Source organism: Ambystoma mexicanum, chromosome 1q, assembly GCF_040938575.1.
Source record: "Ambystoma mexicanum isolate Mex_15411 chromosome 1q, UKY_AmexF1_1, whole genome shotgun sequence".
NCBI lineage: Eukaryota > Metazoa > Chordata > Amphibia > Caudata > Ambystomatidae > Ambystoma > Ambystoma mexicanum.
The window spans coordinates 823307296-823327534 of record NC_090922.1 but is presented as its reverse complement, the minus strand read 5'-3'; the positions used below and the strand labels follow the sequence as shown (position 1 = coordinate 823327534).

The window sequence follows — 20239 nt, the reverse complement described above, 5'->3', positions numbered from 1 at the left end:
TATGTAGAGTGCCTATTAGGCCATAAAGGGTTGTTGCATGCTTGATTCAGAAATGCACTGTACTTAAAGATCCCAATCTTGTCACAGACCTGACAGCATTCCCCATGGTCACACCCAGTGAGGCTTTTACTTCCATAAAGGTTTACATAATAGGCCTTTCCAGCATTTTCCTCTCTGAACAGCATCTGCTGATTCCAGCAGCCATCAGAAAATGTGCATCTGTAAATGCTGGGGTGTGATGAATCTGAGAAGGGGGAGCCACTTTGCTCCCCCGATCACCAACTAATATGAACATGGGCTATTTCTTCACCTTACATTTTGGGAATAGCCATTCTGTTTGTAAAATAACCTTTTCTTCGGTCATGGCAATATGGTGGTGGGACAGGGAGATCCTTGGAACTTCATTCCGCCTTTCCAGCCCTGGCAAATGATTGTGAAGGCCTTGTTATTCCAGCCTCAGCAAAGGGAAGCACTAGGAAGGAAAATGTGCGTTGTCTTTAGTCCTTAGCGAGGGGAAACACCATAGGCAGTACTTACCGATTTAGAGGTTCATGTGACAGGAATAACCTTTGGATTATCTCTTTGCGCAGATCCTAACCGGAGAGGATTGGAATGAGGTGATGTACAACGGGATTCGATCACAGGGTGGTGTGCGGTCCGGAATGTGGTCTTCCATATACTTCATTGTTCTGACCCTTTTTGGGAACTGTATCCTTTCTTGAAATGCACTTCTGTGTTCCTGAGAACCCTCTCCCAAGCAGCAAGGAAAGACATCTAAAATGGGCCATTCTCCAAACTGGTCTGTGATTATAAATCTTCCAATGGGCGATGCTTTGGCTCTTGTGGCCGACACTCGAAGGGCTCTTTGGACCTCTTAAATGGGAAGAGGACATAGGTTTCTCATCACATGAGGTCTTATGAGCTCCATCTGGCAAAGGGCCTGAACATTCTACTCTGTCAAAGAGGCTGGGTCCAACCCTAGGGGAAGTGGGTAAAATGGACGATTCACTTGAAATCCTATGAACGCAGACTTTACTTTTCTCATCAATAATGACTATCCACTTTATAGGTGCTCTGCTTCATTGTGCTGACATATTGCAGAGCCCAACCTCTATTTTCTATGCCATGTATAAATGACCCCTGGGTATGGCAACTATTCAGTTAATAAAATCATGTTGGAATGTATTGGGAGAACCTGAACTAAAGTGGCACTAGGTGTAATGTGAATAGCAAGATTCAAGCTTTTGCCCACATATGCAAGAATGATGTACAATGCCAAATTATAATAGTACTTTTATTAGTTATTGTATACACGTAGAAGAAAAGTATGAATTAATAGATTGTATGAATCTATGGGATCATTAATTATTCACTTTTGTATGAATTGTATATGTTTTACATATAAAGGTTTAGTTACACCAATATACGAATAATAAATAATAAAAAAGAAAATACTCTCTGAAAGCTAGAAAAGTGCACCCCGACTAATGTCCTCATGCAATCCAAAAGGTTGTAACCACTTTAAAATATTAATCCAAATCCGCTCTCTTTTCAGCAGTTGTACCTCTTGATCTTTGCATTTTGAACGTTTCTTTACGAATTCAGCAGATGGAAATCTGAGCTTAACTAACAGATATTATGTACTTCTTCTACAAAGTGTCCTTTGACCCTTGATCTCAAATTTGCCTTTCTAATACATCACATAATGGCACTTGGCCCCGAGATTTTGGATGTTTGGCACCTGCATCAAGTTGTAGGGTGCAGTAAACTAATTGGGAATGTGTGGGGCTATACATCACACACTGTAGATGTGACTGTGAGTTCTATATGGGGGAGAGGGTAGGAATCCCAGGCTGGAAAAGATCATGTGAATCCCACATTGTCAGAGGGTATTTGAGTCCATCCTTGGGGGACGGGTCATGAGTTACAAGATGAGGGAGGTGCAGTAAACCCTGCAATGTCCTTGGGAAGAGACTTGGAGATGGAAGTCCCATGGGGTGTAAAGAGCTATAGAGCAATGAGTGTGTTACTGGTCACAGGGCTGTGAGGTGCACACACATTGAGGTGCTGTAGCTTCTTCAGTAGGCATGGCTACGGCCCAGTAATGGAACCCTTAGTGCCTTCTCACAGCATTAGATGGTATCCCCGGTGTCTTCCTTGTCCTTCGCTGGCAAGGATGAAGTAGGTTAGTGCGGAGTTCTATCATATTTGTTAAGTCTCTGCTTTTGGAATGTGCTTTCTCAGAAGAAAGCACAGCCTTCACAGGAGAAAGTGCTTCTATCTTCTGAAGCGATTTAGCTGTGCCACCACCCTTTTTGCAGAGAATGTGAGACTGCTTGAACTGCTGAACATTGGAGTCTTTTGAGTTTGTGTGTGTTTTGTCCTCTTAGTACCTTGTCTGCAACCTTAACTCGCCCAGATACACTGCTGAACGTCTTCCTTGCCATTGCGGTGGATAATCTGGCTAACGCTCAAGAGTTAACCAAGGTAAGCGCCGAAGAGGGGCCTGTCTCCATCCCTGATCTAATTCATGTATCAAAACTCTTCCTATTTGTATGCACGTCTCCGGATGGTTTTTGCATTTTACATAGTTTTGTTAATCAGTTTCTACAATGTCAATAAAAGAGTAAGACATCTGTTTTAAATGACCTGCTAATCATCTCATTGTAGTTATGAATTGTTGTGCAGGGTAATGTGTCTCTATGCTTGAAACCGATCTCTTAAGAGTATCATTGGGTAATGCAAATAATGTTATTTGGCCTAATTAGGCTACCACATTATGATGGCTGTACAGATACGCTCATCAACGTGTCCATTTATCCATCAGCAGGCTTCTATTGGTACTGATGCCTCAAGCCAACCTATCACAGCTGACAATATTGATATTGCCCCGCCCAACCTAACTCAAAGATCTGCTATGCTAACCCCTGGTGTGCAAACCACTGGATGTGCAGCGCAATGTAGAATTCCTTCTTGAAAGCTCTAGCTGATCTCTAGGGTAAAACTTAATAACTTGTTAATTACCTGTGCACATCAAATGTATCCCTGGAAAGCTTGACAGATATGGAAAGTTAAGCCGATGTAGAGGCCATGCATGTGAATGGGACTGTCGGCTATTGCCTCGGAGACGAGCCTTCACATCTGGATATCTGCCCACAAAAGCAAACCTGCATGCAGTGGGCTAAGGCAGCTAATCCCCCTGCTTTCAATCTGCGTGTGCGGCGTCTACATGGGAGTAGTCGCCCCATGACTCTCCTTAGTATTTCATTCTATCACGGGCAAATTATCCTTGCAGTGGCCGTCTTCGGATTTATTCAGGAAGGGTTGCTTTATAAAGTGCAAGGACTGTGAAAGCACTATTGTAGGGATTGAAAATGCATGTCCTAATAAACACATACCAAACGCCTTCCCCTCACACCACCCAAATCAGTTGGCACACCATAGAATTTGTCAAATAGTTACACCTGTTAATTATATTCCTGAGGTGCCCCAAGTCTCTGGAAGCAAGTCACATGCAAAATATATCTTCCTTTTATCAAAGTATACAATTGTATGCCAGAACAAAATCGACTTCTGGATTAAATAGACTTCCAAGGTCTTTGGAGGAATATCCAGCCTATGTAGAAGTGTCCTGCCCAGAGAGTTCAATCAGTGAAAACGGTCCAGTAACAACGGTACCGGTAAGCTTGCTGGTACCGTTGTTACCGGACCTTCAAACAATGAGGTCTCTGAGCGGGTGCCTTTTCGCTCACCAGGTCTGACCTGGCGGGTGTACGGGCACCCGCAAGCAGACCATGTCGGAGGCACCGGCACCATTCACGAATGGTGCCGGCGCTTCCGACCTCCCCATTCCCATTGAGTCCAATGGGATTCGAATGGGAATGGGGAGTCATATTTTCCGGTGCCCGGGAAGAGGCCATTCCCGGGCGCCAGAAAATAAATGACTCTGGCGGTAGCCCTGTCGGTTTTACCGGCATTGGCTACCGCCAGATACATAATGAGGCCCAGGAACCCGACAATTGTACAGTGTAAATCCTATAAGAACTGGTCTTTCTGCTTGGTCTAGAGTCACCTCCTTTTCTTCAGAAAGGAGGGGGAGCTCATCACAGGAGCCCAGTCTAGGATGCAGCGGTCTTTGGTGGTTGGATGTCTGCTCTTGTGTGAAGTTCGCCCATGAACTTGCATATTCTCTGTGCATAGACTTGAGCCATTCTCAGTCCTGGGCTTTTTGTGAAGCAGTCCTGGAGAGGCCTTGTTTATATTGAGAGAGACACGCAAAGAGGGAGAGTGGAGGAAGGGTAAAGACAGAGAGAGGGGGGGAGGTCATAGCCAGGGAAATACACTTTCTGTGGAGGGAATTGGATCTATGTCCAAATTCAAATGATGCACTTGCGTGTTCTGATGGAGCGGAGCAGCATTTTCACATCTCGAGTGCATCTGCTGTTTCTGTCCCCACAATGCCATCCTTCTCTCTACTCACACCATGCTGGTATTCCTAACTCTCTAGATAGGAATTAAACTCCACCTGTTAGCCAAAGCCGATTAGAAGCGTGTGTGCACCGTGATAGCTTTCCCTGTATCTTCTTTCTCTTGGGGAAGCCCTTTCACAGATTATCACACCATAGTTACTGAGGTCTATGTTTGTTCATTTCTCTGGGGTTCATTTTCCTAGTGCACTGCGCATAGTCAGTGAGTCAAGGTAGAAAAATTGAATTGGGCCTCATTCCGAGTCCGTCGGTAGCCGTGCCGTAAAAACCAGCAGGCTGCCGCCGAAACCGAAATACCATTCCGCCTCCATGATTGCCGGAATCACTGGGGCAGGGCATTAAAACCCCGGTGACCCAGTAATTTCGGAGCCTGAATTCCGTAAATCCCCATTCCCATGGAGTCCCACTGGACTCCATGGGGATGGGGACAATGGAAACACTGGTTCCGTCTATGACAGAGCCGGTGTTTCCATTTCCACCTGCAGGCAGGTGGCGTTACTCCCGCCAGGTCAGACCTGGCGGGAGTGACACCCCCCGCCTGCAGAACTCGAAATCAGCCAGTCTGGAAATAACAGTGGCAGCATATTTACCGCCATCGTTGTTTCCGGACCGGCAGGGTCATAATGAGGCCCATTGTCTTGGGATCCCACAGAATGTAACATCTGAAGGTGGTAATTTCCCAATATGCAGATCCCAAAGTCAGAATAAATGGACACACCCCAGTAGGGAATGAGACCAGGAGAAAGATTGCAAGTTGAACAAGGTTTATATCAGGTAAATAAGGCACGCAGAGGACTCTGCTGCTCTGGGAGCACTCTGCCAAATGATACATGAACAGTAAGTTATATGCACAAAAATCATCACGATGTACAGTGTAAAATAGCAGCGTTCATTGGTTGGCCCCTATGGCCCATTATGTAGCAATATACAGTGCCAGACTCCAATTGGCTGCTGTAGCTTGAGCGGTTTGTGGGCACGTGGGTCAGCTGGGCTCATCTCTGCGGGGTGAAGGTCTGGCTGAGTCCACAAGACGCAATTGTTCTAACTAATCTAAACTATGCAATAAGCATTGACATGCTAAGAGTAATGCAAGTCATAAAACTTTTAACAGAATACGGGTTTGCTTGTAAATCGTGGGTAAACATATACACATTCTTAACCCAAGCCTTTGTGGGGGCTGGGGTGTGGTGGTCCTTTTTCCCGGGTGCCTTATCTAAGGGTTTCGATCTGAGATTTATTTGCCTGGTGCCTCATGGTTCAAACAAATGGATCGATAGGTGTTAGTCCATGGAGAATATATGATCACATAGGATTTTGTATATTGGGGGCAACCAAGGGTGCTCCGTGGGGAAGGGTCCCACCAACTGCTACATGAAAGGAGAATAGAGGAGCAAGAGGTTGTGCAGGCAATATGTTCTAAAGGTGGGGGTTAAGAGAGCAGGAGCAGGTTCGTGGAGACGGATGAGTACACAAGTCAAGATTCGCCCCGGTCACACGCAGGGCAATGAGCTCAGAGGAAGAGATTGAATACAGTGTCTGTTTGCAACAATTCACGCCTGGGCTTCCGTGAGAAAGGGCCTGGTGTGGCGCAGACGGGGGGGGTGTCAGGGCTGGCTGTGTGCAGCGCTGGACAAGGGGAGAGAAGGCTTCTAAGAGATCATTGTGCGGCCTAGTAAAAAGATGGCGTATGAGTTTATCATCCAATGGCTACCTTCCACTGTTGTCAGAGGAAAGACAAGGGGTATGTCTCCCCGCGATGGGATGAGCAAATAGACTTCTTTCATGCAGAATGTACAGGGGGCGGGAAAAAGACCTTCCCTTACACATCTGATGTAAAAAGGTCATCCTAAATGAGAGGGAAGAGATTTCTTAAAATAAGACCGGAGGAGGCACCTGCCTTAAATGCATTGAGTAATGCAGGGAAATATGCCACAATATTCTGCGCATTGTGAGATTGTGAGACTGTGCACCTGGAAGAACAACTATACATTATTGTGGTCTATCCAAGTTGCACTGAGCTTTGGGATCAGGGGAAGTCTTCATGGTTTGACTCCTAGCTCAGCAAGTCTATTTGCAAAAGTAGAGAACAGGTGCTGATACACAAGGGCACCGCTTGAGGTTTTCATATCATGCCACCCATTTGGTGGGCGTGTCCACCTCCTTTGGAAGGAAGACCTCTTTCAATCGCTGACCGTCTTGGGCTAAGAATAGGGATTCTACAGCGTCGTGGTGTGTCAGAAAGGTTCTCTGCAAAGGAGATCTATATGTTTAAGAACTGTTAACAAAGCAATAGGCATTGTTTAGAGGCAATGGGCACTCATTTTATCAGTGGATGGCTTGCACTTGTGCAGCGCCTAAGGTCCATCCATACTCTTAACTCGTTTTGCCTGAAGGCCATTAGACTTGTCTTTGGAGTGCTATAACTGTTGCAGTTCCCTGTGCTCTGTTTAAACCTGCCATAGACATAGTTTGGATCTACACCAATGTGAGAGTCCAAAACAGGCAGCATGAGTGATCCGGCTGTGATCGAATTAACCATTGTTGTGACATATGGGATTTTGTTTTTTTAAATCACAGTGAAGCATTGCAATTAGTTCCTTAGATTATGTTCAAAAGGATCATGTATGCTAAGAGATGTGTGTTTGACTAATTCTGTGTTTTTGAGGTCTTCATTATTACAAGTGATGTCATTGTGGCTAATAATAAAGGCTGTGTAAAGGTGGAGATGCTCAATGGGTCTTAGATTTTACCTGTTGAGGTTTTCCTCAAAGAACCAGAAATCTCAGAGATTGCGGTACAGTATTTCATGTGGTTGTAATTGCTTCTCAAATCCTGTTGAATTTGCATTGCTTGATATGTTTTCTTGTAAGCTCTGAGTTAAAATTTGCTCTCCCAATTCCCTTGTGGTAGAATGTTCATGCTACAAATATAAGGTGATACAAATAAACAAATGAACCCTAAAGTTGTGCCCCCCTAACGCATTTCTCTTTGTTTTTGAGGACGAGCAGGAGGAAGAAGAAGCCTTCAACCAGAAGCATGCACTCCAGAAAGCCAAGGAAGTCAGCCCAATGTCGGCCACAAATGCCGCCGGAATGGAGTAAGTCAGCCTTCTTCATTATGCTTTGCCCCTGCGCCTCCCGCTGCCCACCTTTGCCTGCATCCTAGACGACTCTAGTTAGATGGTGACTGTCATGAGAGCCAGGCCAGCAGGGCTTCAGTTCTCCCATTATGGGAATCAATCTTGCTCTTCAATACCCGTGAACAAAAACGTTCTGAAAGCATAGTAGAGCTAATTTCATGAAAACATTTTAGCCTATCCTCAGGAGGAACGAGAGGGTAGATAAGAATGCTCAGAGTTTGACAATCCCTTAGATCTGGAAGCTGAATTAAAAAATGCTCAGCCGCCTCCATTGGCCCCCCGTGAATCTTTGTGTATCGTTCATCGGGCGTACTATAGGGACGGTGCTTTCTACCTTTGGGAAATATTTGTCAAGTATACTCCCTCTAGGAACTTACGCTCGGCTAATCCTTTATTGCTGATGGTTCCATGTTTCTTGAGAGTCACGATTGGGGGGAGAGCCTTCTCAGTGTCCGCCTCTCAGCTGTGGAACTCGTTTCCTCTCACTTTGGGGAACTATGGGGCACCTTGCCCTTAGATTCCCTCGCACCCGACTGCACGCCATTAAACTACTGTGACTGTCTCCTCGCTGGAGGGGCGGGTTTCCTAGCGCCAAGTTAGCCTCGGATCATAGCCGGACTTTACAAATTTGGAAATAGATAATAATAACAAGAACAAGAACAAAGAAGGAGTAGAGCAAATGGCGTGTTGCTCCGATCTAAGAGAGAGCCTTGCATGTCCCTCCTGCTCCGCCGTTAAGCTGGCCGGTGCGGAAGATCGGAGGAGCTGCACAGACAGTACCCTTAACTTGCCATGCAACCAGCTGCCAGACTGGAGTTGTCTGGAGCAAAAGTAATTGGAAAAGGTTTCCATTCCCATAATGTCTGCTTACAATGCACATGTGTATTTTGGAAGACTAGATGCATTTCCCGCTCACTTTACATGCGGACTCCTCACTTTCCAGTGCCTGAAGCTGGCCCTCTGTGGCTGCCAAGGAGGCCTGGCTGGACCGTCCAGTGCATACAATAATCAACGCAGTTGTAAAATGAATACATCACTTGCTTTTTCGGAAGTTCTTGCTAAGGCGCAGTTTAGATGTTTCAGAAGCTGTAAAAAGAAGCTACAGCTTTTACCCACCTGAATGGCAACCCCGGAACAGTGAAAGGATAAGGTGGCCCTTCCGCGATTGAAACCTGCAAACCACCGTTTTTCACAGAGATGTAATGAGCAAGCACTTAATACAATGGGCTATCTCATAGGCAATACTTTCTGGCATCATTAGTGACAACCTTACCATTGGTCTTACGCAGCAGTGATTCTATCCGTGCCTTGGAGCAACTCTCCATTCCTCGAAGACTCCAGTGGTCTGTAGTATAGGGCTGCATGTTCATGTGGCAAAGGCGCATTCTGGCCAAAAGAATGCCCTCCCAAGGGTTTGCAAAGACTCTACTGGGAGCTCCTCACGCTATGAAAGAACCACTGCATCGATATTTAAATGACTGGCTTATTCGGTCGGCATATTTTCCTCGAGTGATCCCTGATACTGCCTTTTTAGAATATTTTGAAGGCCCTCGGGTGCCTTCTGAATCCCGGGAAATCTCATCTGGAACGATTGGAATTCATCGCAGCTCTTTTTGAGTGGTTTTGAGTTGGTGTTCATCCCAGGGAAAGGAGCTTGAAAACAGTCTCATCTTCCTTCTGGCGCGCATGCACCCAGCCACTGGCGCACCAAGGGGATGCCAGGTGAAGAAGGGCTTTAGCGCAGTGAACCACTTCCCCCAGCTGCCACCGCCATAATTGTTGTGTGTTTCCTTTATCTTTAAATACTGTTGTGTATCCTCCTTTCTAAGTGCTACCGATGTCTGCAGCTGTTAGGACTGATGCACGTGGAGATGCTGACTGGCCCAACTCACACTGCTAGGTTATGTGTAGAGACCTGCATTAGAGCGTTACTTTCTTGGTTCCACAGGGACAGCTTAATCACTAGCTCGAACCTCCTTCCCTGGGTGGGGGGCGCTCTGTGGCATGATTGGAAAGGCCTTCAGAGTCTAGGAGGGACCCGGTCGGCACTTCAAGCTGCCGCCCCAAGCTGAAGATCCTGCTGGCCCCAGCCACCTGTGCACGAGCGCAGATGTATGTACGCCTGCATGGTTACATGGCTGGGTGGACATGCACATTCTGGCACGTTTGGGTGAGCTGGCATGACGCGCGGTGTGCATAGGAGTCTTGATGTGTGCATGGCTGCTGGATGGCGATAACCTTATTGTAGCGGGTCGACTCAGACCAACCTTTGGGTCTTGGAGTATCCAGCAAATGAGGCCTGGATACTGGTCCATGCCACTGCAAGGGAACCTTTAGTGTGCACAGCTGTATTCACTAAGAACACGCACACGGGAAGGGAGGCTGGGCATAAACATGGCACACTGTGCCTGGAAACATCTGTATGAAAGTCTGCGTGTGCTTATGAATATGTGTGTTTGTGCGTGCGTGTGTGTGTGTGTTTAAGGACCCTGTGGGGTGTGTGTGTCTGTGTGCATTCTGCATGCGCGCGCCAAGGAACATTGGTTCACTTGCTTCCTGTGTATGCTTAATAATTGCAGCACGTCAGCATTACCGCAGCATTACTACCGAAAAACATTTCTGAACAATTTGTCCAGAAAACTCCTTGCCTTCACAGAATTCAGAGTGCTTTGCATTGTGTTCTCCCAGTTGCTGCCTCCTCACTCGTCAGCAATTTGTGTTATATGTCAGAATATTACTCACTTAAAGCCATCCTCATCTTTCCAAAGTGGATGCACAGGAGTGGTTGTGCTATGTGACTTGATGACCGATGCAGTGTGTGATCAGCAGAAAAGAGAACAGGGGGTGGCCCATTACTGCGCACACCATTACTGCGCATCCCAAAATATCGCATTTTAAACACCCCATTTCAGCACATATTGTGATGAATCAACTTCTCGGGCACCAGTGGTCCAGGGATGAATATCACTTTCTAAACCATCAATCAGCCCCACAACTCTAGCACACCAGAAGGGATCCCAACAGATTGGAAACACAAGCAAATTATAAACCTCCTTGTCCAATTTTGGTAATGTAGATGGAACGGCAGGCTCATCTCTGCGAGGTCGTGGATCGTTGGTTAGTTGCAACACAACGAAAATACATGTATTACCCAATGATAAAAGGGACTGTCCAGTCAAGGTTGTATACAAATATCTACTTTATTATTATCACAACAGACAGTTCTGGCAAAACTACGAAATTACAACCCACCCTGTAAAGGAATGCAGAAGACAGACATTTTCAAAGAAGTAAAAGGGGTGCACTCTGGATACTGACAGGAGTGTTGTCAGTATAGTAAATAATCACAACAGTTCAAGGATACTTGACTTCAGCACAAAGGGTGCAATGGGTCTTAAAATGTCTCTAGAGGCCATTCAGAGAAGGAACCATGGGACAGAACCACAATGTACCTTGTGCTTGTAGATGTTCTTAGTGCTCGACAGGGTCGTGTCCGCGCAGTGCACTTTGCAGGCTTATATGACATGATAAAAGATGGCATTTATAATGCGCCTATACACAAGTGTTTCAAGGCGCGATGAGGCAAGGGAGGGCGAAAACAGGGACAACAACAACAGCGATCTAACTAGGCCAGGTGACATTGAGATCGTGCAAGTGCAGGGGAGGGGGGAAAGAGAAATGTTTTGGGGGGAATGGAAGAAGGGGAAGTACGATACATAGGATCAACAGTACATAAATAAGAACAATAGGTAAAAAGTGCGGCCAGCTTGTGTCAAGTGCAGGGGTAAGTGCAGATATCAAGTGTCAAGAGCTGGTAGGAGACTGCAGGGATACAGAGACAGACCCCAAGTGAAGGTGTGGCCTGGGAGGCAGTGCAGGGGCGCAACTGGCGAGGGAGGGGCCCTGGGCGCGAGATCCGAGGGTAGCCAGGTGACCAGTGCAGTTTCAGTCAGGAGCTCAATAGGGGAAAGGAGGAGAGAAAGCAGAAGCAAAGAGGAAGGTCTTGAGGTGCTTCCGGAAATGCTTGTCCTCAAGTTTCAGGGAGGCTGTTCCAGAGGGAGGCCCCAGCCAAAGATAGAGATCTACCACCAACTCGTTGCTTGGAGAAGCGACTGACCCAGAGGGAGTTGGAGGCGGATGAGCGAAGAGCTCGAGAAGGAAGATATTTAGGAAGAGAAAGTTGAAGGTATTGAGGGGCCCCAGGCCCCAGAAGGCCTTGTGAACAATGCAACGGGGTTTTGAAGGTAATCCTTGCAGCCACTGGGTGCCAGTGCAGAGATTTCAGTCCTGCAGAGATGCGATCCCTGGACTTGAGGCCAAGGACAAGTTTCGCAGTCCTGTTCTGGATGAGTTGCAGGGGGCAGAGAGTAGAAGCAGGTAGTTTAAGAAAGAGGCTGTTGCAGTAGTCCAGCCTAGAGGGAATCAGAGCTCTGGAGACAGTGAGCTTCTGGGGGAAGGAGAGGAAAGAAAGAATACATCTGAGGAGCTGCAGTTAGTAGTGTGACTTCTTAGAGACGTCAGAGATGTGAGGAGACAACGAGAGTGTGGAGTTAAGATGACCCCAAGGTTTAGCCTCACAGGTGGGAGCAGGAAGAGGGCCAAGAGAGGCCGGCCAGAGAGCGACAGGAAAGGAGGGAGCAGGTGTGCCAATGAGGAGAATCTCAGTCTTGCTGGCATTAAGGATTAAGGCAGAGATCATTGGTGATACACCAGTCCTGGATAGCAGACAGAGAGTCAGAGATGGGAGAAGGAGAAGAGGTGGCGGAAGGGAGCCTGAAAATGAGCTCAGTGTCATCTGCATAGCACTGAAAGTTGGGTCAGAGAGCGGCAATGTGGTGGGCAAGAAGTGCCAGGTATTGGTTGAACAGCCAGGGAGAGAGTTTAGACCCCTGGGAAACACCACAGGCAGAGATAGAGATAGAGGAGAAGAAGGACCCAAGTTTGACCTGGGATGGTCGATCGGAGAGGAAAGAGGTCAGTCAAACCAGGGCCTGATCGGTAATACCCAGGTTATCACAGAGACGGTTGAGCAGGATGGCATGATTGACCGTGTCAAAGGCAGAAGAGAGATCACGAAAGATGAGGACACAGGGGGTATTGGAATCAGGTTTGGAGAACAGGTCTTTGTGGATGTTCAGGAGAGCAGTTTACATGCTTCTGGCAGCTCTGAAGCCAGACTGATGGTCATGGAGACAACCAACCGATTCAGTGTTAAGATTAACCTGGGAGATGGCCAGCTTTTCCAGGAGTGTGCCCAGGAAAGGAGTGATGGAGATAGGGCGGTAATTAGCTGGGCATGTGGGGTCAGCTAAGGTTTCTTAAGAAGAGGGTGCACAAGGGAGTGCCTCAGGGGCACGGGAAGACTCCAGTGGCGAAGGAGTGGTTGCAGAAGTCAGCCAAAGCAGGAGCCAGCGTGTCAATGTGGTCCTTGATGGTTTTAGAGGAACAGGGGAGAACCTGTTTTGCTGAGACTTTCATAGATCGGACTTGTCTAGAAACCTTGTCTGGGGAGAACAGGGGAAAGGCAGAGAAGGAGGGAGGAGAGGTGGTCACAGAAGGGCTAGAGGAAGAGTGGGGAGTAGAGGGAGGAGGAGGAGGAGAGGAAGAGCGAGAGGACAGGATGTCCTGAGTTTTAAAGATTAAATGAGAAGCCAAAGCCGTGCAGTGGGCCTGGGATGAGACAGGAGAGGTAGAGACTGCAGCAGGAGTGGCCAGCTCCTTTCAGATTTTAAAGAGTTTGGGCAAGTCGTTGGATGCCGCAGGATGAGGGCTCTCTTCTTGGTGCGGACAGAGAGGCGGTATTGCCTTTGGAGCAGGCGGCAGGCCAGTTTGTTAGAGGATGTATAGGAAGTACGCCATTTCCTCTCATCCACCCTGCACTTGCGTTTAAGGGTAACAAGGTCTGAGTCGTTCAAGAAGTTGCACTTGGCTTTGGGCTTCAAGCAGATCCTCATGACAGGGGCAAGAACATCAAGAGTATCAGATATAGAAGAGTGGAGCATAGAAAGGGTCACAATGTCAGGGTGTCAGTCAGCCGAAGGGGGGTAGGGGATGAGAAAGTGGTGGCGAAAGGCTCAACTGACATACGCTTCATGGGCTGGATAACCGAGAAGGTAGGTGGCAGTGTTGGAGTTGGCTTGGCCTGAGGGGTGGAGAGAGTGAGCTGGGAGGAAAAGAGAACATGATCTTTCAAGGAGAGAGGAGTGGTGAGAGGGATACAAAGGGGAAGGTCTGTAGATATCAGAATATCCAGAGTGTGCCCTGTAGAGTGAGTCGGGCCAAACTGGAGGATAGAGAGTGAGAGAGAGTTGCAGAGGTTGTGATAGAGTCCAGAGGAAGGACAGGAAGCATCCAGGTGGATGTTAAAGTCTCCAAGAAGGAGGAGTTGAGTGGTCAAGACCAGGAGGGAAGCGGAGAGGTCTGCCCACTCAGAGAGGAAGGAGGAGATCTGACCAGGTGGCGGATAGATGGTAACCACAGTAAGGGAATGGCTAGGAGAGAGAGAGAGAGCCTTCAGACAAGGCGTTCAAAAGAGAAGTAGGCCTGTGCAGGAATGACAGAGGCAGGAATCGACTCAGGGAAGATAGGGGCTACACCTCCTCCGGAACGATTGGGCCTGGGCGCAGAGAGGATCTTGTAGCCATCAGGGAGGAGAGTGTCAAAGCTTGCGACAGAGCTGGCAGTGAACCATCTCTCGGTGGGACCGAGGACATCGAAGTCAAGTTCTTCAAGGAGGCGGCAGATGTCAGAGGAGTGTTTGAAAGCTGAGCGAGGGTTGAGAGTGGCAATATGGAGAAGGTTGCCGTCTGTAACAGAGTTCAAGGCGGGAGACAGCTGTGGGTATCAAGCGGCAAACTATTCGGTAAGCGAAGCTGGATGGATGGCTGCAGCCTGGACTACACGGCGGCTCGGGTCAGGAATCGTCTCAGTGCTGGTCGGCGGGTCTGAAGCACTGGTCAAGACGTCTCAGGTGGCTTTAAGTGACTGTGGCGTAACAACAGTCAGCGTTGCAGTCAATTGCAGCTCGAGGGAATCGACTGGCTTTAAAATGTCCTTTAAGGCAGAGGTCGGTAGAGGCTTGACGATGCACTTCTCCTAGCTCCTTCACTGGGCACATGTCGTCCTTTAAGGTGGACGGCCCAAAGCTAAGGAGGGTGTTGCAGGCAGCTGCATATCCTTTATTTCGGGTTCAGTGACCTTCTGGCACTTCCCACCTAGAATGCTTGCTGCAGAGTATAGCAGGGCACACTGTGTGTTGGCTGGGTACCGGTTCTGGAGCTGCTGGAGGGTCTCCTGGATTCGGTATCTACTCCTGTTCCCTGAGAGATGTTTAGGGGAAAGATCTTGCTTCCCTCTTTGGAAGTCCTGGCCTTCCTTCAGTGGCCGAAGATTTAAAGCAGACTGTACCTTCAACATGGGTCCAATGATGAGTTCTTCTTGCTTTTCCCTGCAAAGTCTTCAGATGCTCTGCCAAAAGAGAAGTACTTGGCCCTCTTTTAAAGCAAAATGGAACACAGGGAGTGGTATAGGTTAAACATACCTTAACGAAACAATCCTTGATCCCCACCAAAAATCTCATGTATGTATGAGGTCATAACGGGAGTGTTTTGCAAAAGAAGAGGTAAAGGGGTGGAAATATGTAATACTAAATCCTAGCCATTTCCTCGCTGTTGTGGAGCAAAGGATCTCTCTGGTTAATGGAGCTGTCTGTGGTTACTGAATAAAACAGCAGGTCTCCCTTGAAGCTGCAGCGAGACCAGACTTTCTGGCTCCTGCAAATCACGTTATTGTACCTTATGAATGGGGTCACCCTGCGCGGTAGACTACTGTAAACATGGAGTCCCAGATATGACAGCTCAATTTCAATTGATACTGAGGGTAGGAGCTGGTTTAGGTTGACACAGTGCATAAGAAAGGTTGTTGGTGTTTCTTTTGTTAGCCTCTGCAGCCAGGCCCCATCAAGCCTGTTTGAATTCCCCTATAAACGGTATGTGAATCGTTGCCACCAGCTGCTGGGCCCAACAAAAGGACAGGACAGCTCCATGGAGTTTTTGTCAGTTAATCAGGCTGTATCACACAAAGCACCCCTTAAATACGGCTTCCTCCCTTTAGGTTCTAGAGCTGTCTATGACATCAGGCTAATACATACGCAAACCACCCTTTTTGCATTCAGGTAGACACATAAGGTAGTTCAAAAAATATACATATTTTAATCACTATCACATAAAAACATAAAAATACAAATATTGTGTTTATCTATACTAGACATCATTTCATTGGACAGGTTATGCATTTTAACACATTGTGGCATATGCAAATCTCCACAAGTTGGTTCTATACACGACATGTATAATATTCCCCCTTAGTAAGAATTATGGTGTGTCAACACTGAGCATGTGTTTCTGGAATCCAACAAATTTATTACATACAATCCAAACCAATTGGTATTTGTATAATCCTAGATCCCGTCTTCAGGACACATATTCTTTGATGTAACGCAGCCGTGCTATGCGTGTTGCATACTACAAAACGAGGGACTCCCCCGCAGATCTCTTGTTTACTCTCCCTCGCCACAAATTCTTCGCCACAGATTCTTCTCAACTTCAAGAGTCCTGGCGGTTCAGCGAAACGTGTATCGACATTTCTAAACTGCCGTACATCAGAGGTATCTCGGCGAAATAATCGCACCAGAGCTCTCTCGGCATGGTAATCGCCCGGGTCGCGGCTTCTAAATATCTCCACTTCAACGTATTTACTGCTGTTCATCGATTTTCTCGAGATATGGACCAAGGTGACCGGACCTTTTCAGGATCACTCCGTCTGATTTTGACTGCGCGCAGGAAAGCCTCCGTAGTTTACGGAGGCTTTCCTGCGCGCAGTCAAAATCAGAAAAGGTCCGGTCACCTTGGTCCATATCTCAAAATCGATGAACAGCAGTAAATACGTTGAAGTGGAGATATTTAGAAGCCGAGATACCTCTGATGTACGGCAGTTTAGAAATGTCGATACACGTTTCCCTGAACCGCCAGGACTCTTGAAGTTGAGAAGAATCTGTGGCGAAGAATTTGTGGCGAGGGAGAGTAAACAAGAGATCTGCGGGGGAGTCCCTCGTTTTGTAGTATGCAACACGCATAGCACGGCTGCGTTACATCAAAGAATATGTGTCCTGAAGACTGGATCTAGGATTATACAAATACCAATTGGTTTGGATTGTATGTAATAAATTTGTCTAGATTCCAGAAACACATGCTCAGTGTTGACACACCATATTCCTTACTAAGGGGGAATATTATACATATTGTGTATAGAACCAACTTGTGGAGATTTGCATATGCCACAATGTGTTAAAATGCATACCCTGTCCAATGAAATGTTGTCTAGTATAGATAAACACAATATTTGTATTTTTATGTTTTTATGTGATAGAGATTAAAATATGTATATTTTTTGAACTTCCTTGTGTGTCTACCTGAATGCAAAAAGGGTGGTTTGCATATGTATTAGCCTGATGTCATAGACAGCTCTATAACCTAAAGGGAGGAAGCCGTATTTATGGGGTGCTTTTGTGTGATATAGTGTAGTCCTTTCCCATACGGCCCCTAAAAAGAGGACAAGACAGCTCTGTTTAGCTGAAGTTAATCAGGCTGGCCATGGCACGGGGAAGGCTTGGTCCTCACCCTTCTGGAGATTGATCGTGTACTCCTCCTGTCATATCCCAACTAAATATGATGGGGGACTGCCCCTGTAGACTGTGTCCACCCAGAGTACACAGGTCTATGCATATGTTGTGCAGTGAGCATAGGAAAATGTGTGTGGATTAGCCCCACACATTTTCCAGAGGTTGATCTACCATCATTCAATTTCATTTAAAGTTTTCACAAAAAGCCCAGGCGAGAACACACCCACCGTGCAGATGGTCGAATTTCTCACACATATGTATGTGGGGGGATGAGTACAGTTAATAATAAATAATAGGAGGGTATGGGCTGGCTGTGGGGGTCTCCCCCTGCATGTATATGCAGTGAAATGAGGTAAAACAAAAACAAAATGCGCCATTTTGGGATGCACAGTAATAAATGTGCAGTAATCACATAGGTCCGAGACGAGGCCTAAAAGTAGAGCTCTGACATGGACTTGAACAACCACACACATAGAGGCAAGGCCTAGAGGCTGGATTGTTTTTCTTTGCATTTTTTGGTATTAAGGCTGCTGTAAGTGCTGACGTCAGGCACAGAAAGGCCCAGGACAAGGAAGGGGAAGAGGAGGGGGAAAAGGTTGAAGGATCCATCACTGCATGGGTTGTGTCTTCTCAGGTGTTGCCATCCTAGGCATCTCTCAGGCGTCCTCACGCGTCTCTTGCATCTCAGGTTTCTGGAAGTCCTGACAGGTGGCAATAGGTACTGTACCCTCCAGCATTGTCTCCATACCTCATCTGCTAGAATTGGGAAAGACCCATGTGGGGACAGGCAGGGATTGGCTAGTACAGTGTTTTCTTCTCCTCAGACACCATTTCTGTTCTGTGCATCCCTACAGGGTCTCTGTTGATAATAGTTTATGCAGCGCTTGGGGATTAAGCAAGTTTAAAGTTCATCAAATCATTCCAGCAGCTCTCCATACTAACATGAATAGGAAAAGGTAAGAGGGTGGGGACAAGCGGGCGGCTGGGGAAAGGAGTGAATGGGGGCAATAGAATGCAGGGAAGAGAATAGGAGATGAAAAGAGTTGGAGATTGGGAAGGGAGGGACTGGAAATATTGTGATGGCAGGGAGGAAGTGAAAAGGGATAGTTGGGATAGAGATAAGAGGAAGAAGAAACATTGGCACATGTTAAGAGAAAGGGGATGAGGGCATTAAGAATGAGAGAAACCAGGGGGATATTAGGCAAGCATGAGGTTGAAAGATTAGGTCATTGTATAAGGGGAGAGGTGGCAATATTAGATGGAGCAATGGGTTTAGGAGAGGATGAAACGACATGAGGAGCTGGAGAGACAGTGAAATGGGAGAGAGAAGGAAAGAAGAGGGAAAGCATTAGCAAAGTGGAGAAAATGGCCACATGGGCTAGAGGGAGAAACAGAGAGGTGGAAGAAGTGGGAAAAGGTATGTAGAAATGTGTGCTAGTGAAAGTTCATGGGATAAGAGGTTGAGAATATGACGCTTGGAAGAGTGCATGGGATGAGCTTATCAAGCAGGAGTTAATTGCTGCAGAATTAGGAAGAGACTTGGGGCAGGGCCGGTCAAATGAAAACAGTTGAAGGAGTTGGCCTGGTCACCGCCACCAGGGAGGGGCAAGCCAGGGCTATGTTTACCCTGCACGTCTTTAACCGGCCCTGTGTGGGGCAGTAGTGGGGGAAGGGGACGGAGCGTGCATGAGGGAATGATATAGGTTAAGGACCTCATGAAAGGGAATGGAATGGAAAAGATGGGGGTTGGGAAAGGGGCATAGCATGTGGTCGGGAGGGACAGAGTGCAGAATAGAAGAGAGTTAAACATGGCAGTCAGTGGGCGAAGGGGAGATTAGAGGCAATGGAAAGGGAGGTGGGCTAGAGATGTCATGTCTGTCAAGAGTGCCTAGACACTCTAACATTCCGTCCATCTCAAGGCACTTCATTCATATAGGGACTGACATAATCACATCAATAAACAGACATTGTGTTTTACGTTTGTGTCCGTGTACACGCGTGTTTACTGTATCCGTAGGTTGATATACACATATGTTCTCTGCATGTACATGCCCCTGCATTCTTACCTATCAAAGCTATCTATGTTTACATGCATATGTGTCTGGGTTTGTGTTCATGGGCACTGTTTGTTTGAGTATTTTATTGTGTGCATCCGTGTTTTCTATTGAGCTTGCGTGACTGTGATGGCATATCTCTGCATCTGTTGATGTGTATTGTGATTTGGCGCTTTCCCTGTACATTCAATGGTGTCATTTTTTAGTGTGCATTGTGCGCCCGGTGTGTGTATGTCTACATTGTTAGCACATATTAAACTACACAAGAGTCTTTTCTACATATGACACTGTGCACATTAACAGTGTTTTCTGTGTGCATCCACGTGCCTGTGTTGGTGTATGTGTATGTGTCAGGTAGTGTGTACCTGGCAGTGTCAATGATTCAATAACCATTCGTCCAAACTCCAATTCTCTGAGATGTGGAAGGGTGGGTGCTGGGGGGAGGTGGGGGTGAAGCGGGCGCGGTAAAAAAGCTTTTGGCGAACTCCTCAAGCTCTTCTGTAATTGACACCTGATCCAACATAGCCCAGACGTATGTTAGTGTGTTCCAGCAGGGACCGAGTTATAAACCTCTAGTTGCTCGCAGGCTTTCTGAAAGCCTAAACTGGAACCTACTTGGAGGCAATGTTTGCACAAGGGGAAATGTAGATGGCCTGGATTTGCTTTTTAATCTCGGATTGCTGAATTATTGATGTGCACCCCCTGTTCTATAAACTGGGCCCACGTCCACTCGCACTGACGTTCCTTTAACCAAGGTTGGGCAAAGTCCACCCAGTGAGGTGATTTGTGGTGTCTCACTGGACGTAAATTATTTTATTTCCTTCATATTATTTTTATTGTGCATAATGCTGGACTCCTCTGACCTCTAAGCGCCAGACCT

At 47.0% G+C, this 20239-nt stretch overlaps 1 protein-coding gene across 7 annotated transcripts in view; it reads left to right on the top strand.

The window, feature by feature from the left end:
• The window catches only part of CACNA1E (calcium voltage-gated channel subunit alpha1 E), a 3100882-nt gene that overhangs the window by 2445528 nt on the left and 635115 nt on the right, over positions 1–20239 (top strand). For 5 of the 7 annotated variants that reach the window (XM_069641436.1, XM_069641434.1, XM_069641433.1 and 2 more), the window contains 4 exons: positions 591–708; positions 2420–2487; positions 7487–7584; positions 18160–18261. In XM_069641436.1, the coding sequence (XP_069497537.1) occupies positions 591–708; positions 2420–2487; positions 7487–7584; positions 18160–18261 (386 nt within the window). Of the gene's footprint in view, positions 1–590; positions 709–2419; positions 2488–7486; positions 7585–17939; positions 18024–18159; positions 18262–20239 lie in introns of all 7 variants that reach the window. The other 2 variants (XM_069641438.1, XM_069641437.1) reach the window with 2 other exon arrangements.